The sequence below is a fragment of the Crinia signifera genome, chromosome 4 (genome assembly GCF_055691185.1).
Source record: "Crinia signifera chromosome 4, ASM5569118v1, whole genome shotgun sequence".
Taxonomy (NCBI): Eukaryota; Metazoa; Chordata; class Amphibia; order Anura; family Myobatrachidae; genus Crinia; species Crinia signifera.
This window is the reverse complement of record NC_139220.1, coordinates 214,805,042-214,808,926: the sequence shown is the minus strand read 5'-3', so window position 1 is coordinate 214,808,926 and position 3,885 is coordinate 214,805,042. Positions and strand designations below refer to the sequence as shown.

The 3,885-nt window shown below is 35.5% G+C and overlaps 1 protein-coding gene across 1 annotated transcript; it reads left to right on the top strand.

The window, feature by feature from the left end:
• The first annotated feature begins 38 nt into the window (after positions 1-38).
• Positions 39-3,157, top strand: FOXB1 (forkhead box B1). Its single transcript, XM_083183752.1, has 2 exons — positions 39-434; positions 985-3,157. The coding sequence occupies exon 2, from the start codon at positions 1,007-1,009 to the stop codon at positions 1,970-1,972; it is 966 nt and encodes a 321-aa protein (XP_083039878.1). The 5' UTR covers positions 39-434; positions 985-1,006; the 3' UTR covers positions 1,973-3,157.
• Positions 3,158-3,885: the final 728 nt, after the last annotated feature.

The window sequence follows — 3,885 nt, the reverse complement described above, 5'->3', positions numbered from 1 at the left end:
TCTCCCCCACGCCCCCCTCCTCTCTACTCTGCCTTCTCTATTCCCTCCCTCCTCCTCCCAAGGCGATTGTCATATGATAGCAAAGAAGTGGCACATTAATGAAGCGCCTCTACAGGGGTCTTTTCTGTTCATGTCACCACATAAAACTATCAGATGGTTTGAGGAAGGACATGGACACAACTACTTAGTTTATCTCATCCAGCAAAAGAGAAATACTTTCTCCTGCTCCCATTCAAGTGCTGCTCAGACAAGAAGCTTATTCCTGATGCTGAAGATAAAATCAGAGTTTATCCAAGAAGGGACCTGGCTGGCAAAGAATTGAATTAAGACAAGAAATACCAGAAAGGGGGCTTGTGGATTTTGTTTTGTGACAAGAGCAAGCAACTTTGTAGCTACTTCTCGGATGCAGAGTGCCAGCTTGTAAAAAGTTTAAGGTATGACATGAATTTTATATGATTTTATATGATATTTACAGTTTCTTATATAGCGTATACATATTACACAGCGCTTTACAGAGTATAGTTGAACATTCACACCAGTCCCTGCCCCAGTGGAGCTTACAATCTATATTCCCTACCACATGAACACGCGCACACAGACATTTTAGGGTTAATTTTTGTTGGAAGCCAATTGACCTACCAGTATATTTTGGGATTGTGGGAGGAAACCGGAGTACCCGGAGTAAACCCACGAAACACGGGGAGAATATACAAACTCCACACAGTTAGAGCCATGGTGAAAATTGAACCCATGATCTCAGCGCTGTGAGGCACATATGATATGTGCTTTTGATCAGATAGAGCCAAGTAATATACAGTACTGTATAGAAAGAATTAACTATATGTATGGCATAAAGTGAACCCATATTATGGTCTATACTGTTGTTTATGTTATTAGTGTAATTTACAGTAAAATATTAAACATTCATATATTGGCTGCATTATCTATATGCTAACCTGGTTGTTTTTCCCCAATTACATGCAGCTCACCTCTGACCGTAGCCAAGATGCCTCGACCAGGGAGAAACACATACAGTGATCAGAAGCCTCCTTACTCATATATTTCGCTTACTGCCATGGCTATTCAGAGTTCTCAGGAGAAGATGCTGCCTCTGAGTGAGATCTACAAATTTATCATGGATAGATTCCCCTATTACAGAGAGAACACCCAAAGATGGCAAAACTCTCTAAGACATAACTTATCCTTCAATGACTGTTTCATCAAGATCCCAAGGAGACCTGATCAGCCTGGCAAAGGCAGTTTCTGGGCACTTCATCCCAGTTGTGGGGATATGTTTGAAAATGGTAGTTTCCTACGGCGTAGAAAGCGATTCAAGGTGATGAAATCTGATCATCTTGCCCCTACTAAGCCATCAGATGCAGCACAGTATTTGCAGCAGCAAGCAAAGCTTAGACTAAGTGCTTTAGCTGCTTCTGGTACCCATTTACCACAGATGTCAACTTACAACCTGGGAGTTTCACAGACATCGAGCTTCAAACATCCCTTTGCTATTGAGAATATAATTGCTAGAGAATATAAAATGCCAGGAGGACTTGCCTTTTCCACAATGCCACCAATGTCAGCTGCTTATCCCCTCCATAACCAATTGACTACAGTTGGCAGCTCCATTGGCACAGGCTGGCCCCACATGTACAGTTCCAGCATGATAGACACTACCACACCTATATCAATGGCTAACAGTGATTACAGTGTGAGTGCCTATGGAGTTCCCATAAAGCCACTTTGCCACGGAGGACAAACGTTGCCTGCTATCCCAGTTCCTATAAAACCTACACCAGCAGCTGTGCCAGGGCTACCAGCACTCCCAACACATATCCCTGCTATTCTGTCGAACTCTTCTCCATCTCTGAGCCCAACATCTCCCCTAACAGCTACAAGCCAAAGCAGCCCAGCTACCCCTAGTGAAACTCTCACCAGTCCTCCCACTCTACTTTCTGTGGCTGTACACTAACCTGTTGGACAGTATACATTATTTCTCCAAAGTTTACACACTTTACTTTTTCTCTTAAGTAAAGAAGACTCATTCCAGGAAGGAGGTTAATACTTTACATTAGCTTTGTTTATTGTTTATTCAGTGTTGCTTTTTGACTATTACATACTGTACATGTCCTCATACACTTGAAAATGTTTTACTGCAGAGCATTGCCATCTGAAATACAGTTTTGCACATCATTTATTAAATGTATTGCAAAAGAAAAGGACAGGCATTTTCATGTAGCATACTTACGGTACATCTACTGTTTAATGACTTGAAAATGCTATTATATTGTAAAACATAGTAACATACAAGCATTTATGTCCAAGCTATTTTATTTAGTAAGAGTTCTTAGTTGTATAGACAGAAACTAATATACTTGAGACATTGACATATTTTTTATTTCCAATATATATCCATGTACAACTATGGTAATAGCAATCACTTTACAACCTGTTCTCGTGTTAACATGAAACTTATTAGTTTTAACTAATCACATATTTACAATATAGAAATTGCACATACACTGTAATAAACACAAAACATAAAATACTGAAGAGAAAAATAATTGTTTACACTTTGGCTGCCCTAATGTAAATATTCAACTTATGAATCAAATCATTAACTGTACTTTTTGGCTGTCAATGGTGAGTATTGATTTCAAGGCACTGGAAAACTATTGGTCCATGTCACTGAATTTAAAAATGCATATCTATTTATTTTTATATGTTTTTTTTTTTTTTTTTTTTGGAGTGAGGAGTATAAAGCCTTGTGCACAGGTAGATTCTTAATTGTTAGGTTTTTTTTAGGACCTCACAAAAAGTGCAGTGAAGAGGGTATTGTAAATGTCTATGTATATGAATGAATATAAAATGTGTTTAATGCACTTTTTTACCAACTTTTTTGTTTTAATCTAGGCCCTTTGCTAAAAAAATGTTTTAAAAATACAAAAAAAAGTTATGTGGTGAACTTAAGTTAATTAAAAGTTACCCTGCTGTCATCTGAGCTGTAAAGAAGTGACCACTCAGTCTCCTTGTTGTACAGAAGGCATGGCATTTGCTTATTGATGTTATTATTCACAGCATGTGTGTATGTCAGACTACAAAAAATAAGTGTCTGCGTTAAATTATGAACCTAGTCGTCCAAATAATATTTTCTCATTAAAATGATAATTCTATGAAATTGTCTGGCTTTTTATTAACCATTTATTAAGTTTGATCATGTCCATCCTTTCACCTATTTAAAATTTAAATCCAATTATATATACATATATATATATATATATATATATATATATATATGTGTGTGTGTGTGTGTGTGTGTGTGTGTATGTATACATGTTTGTGTATTTTAATCTATTTTAAAATTATTATGTGAATAATGGATTCAAGAATTATGAGATGTAAAGTGATCCCATTTTTCAAGAAAATGTCATTTTCTTCTACAACTTCATTAAGAAAAAAATAGATATTGCTACCATTCTTAGGTTGTATTGCTCATTTAATAAACCAGAAACAAATTAATGTAACATGCAGAAGCAGGAAAGTCACCTAGATAAGGATCGTAATACTGGTTAATGTTTAAAGAATAAACAGTATTTGATGAAAGCAGAAAAAATACAATATTAATTAAAAGTGCAAGACCAAAGTAAAATATTAGAATAACGTAAATAAAATAAGAATATTTATACTATTTAACCAAAGAAAGTCGATGATCAATAAAAAGCAGATTTTATTTATTTTATGAAAATATGGCTCTGTTATTAAGAAATAAACATTATTATATTCTTTATATTAACAATGTTATTAAGCAAATTGAATTATTACAATCAACTTAGTGCAAAAAAGAAAGAGTATTCATATATAAAATAGCAGAAAATGGAACTTGGG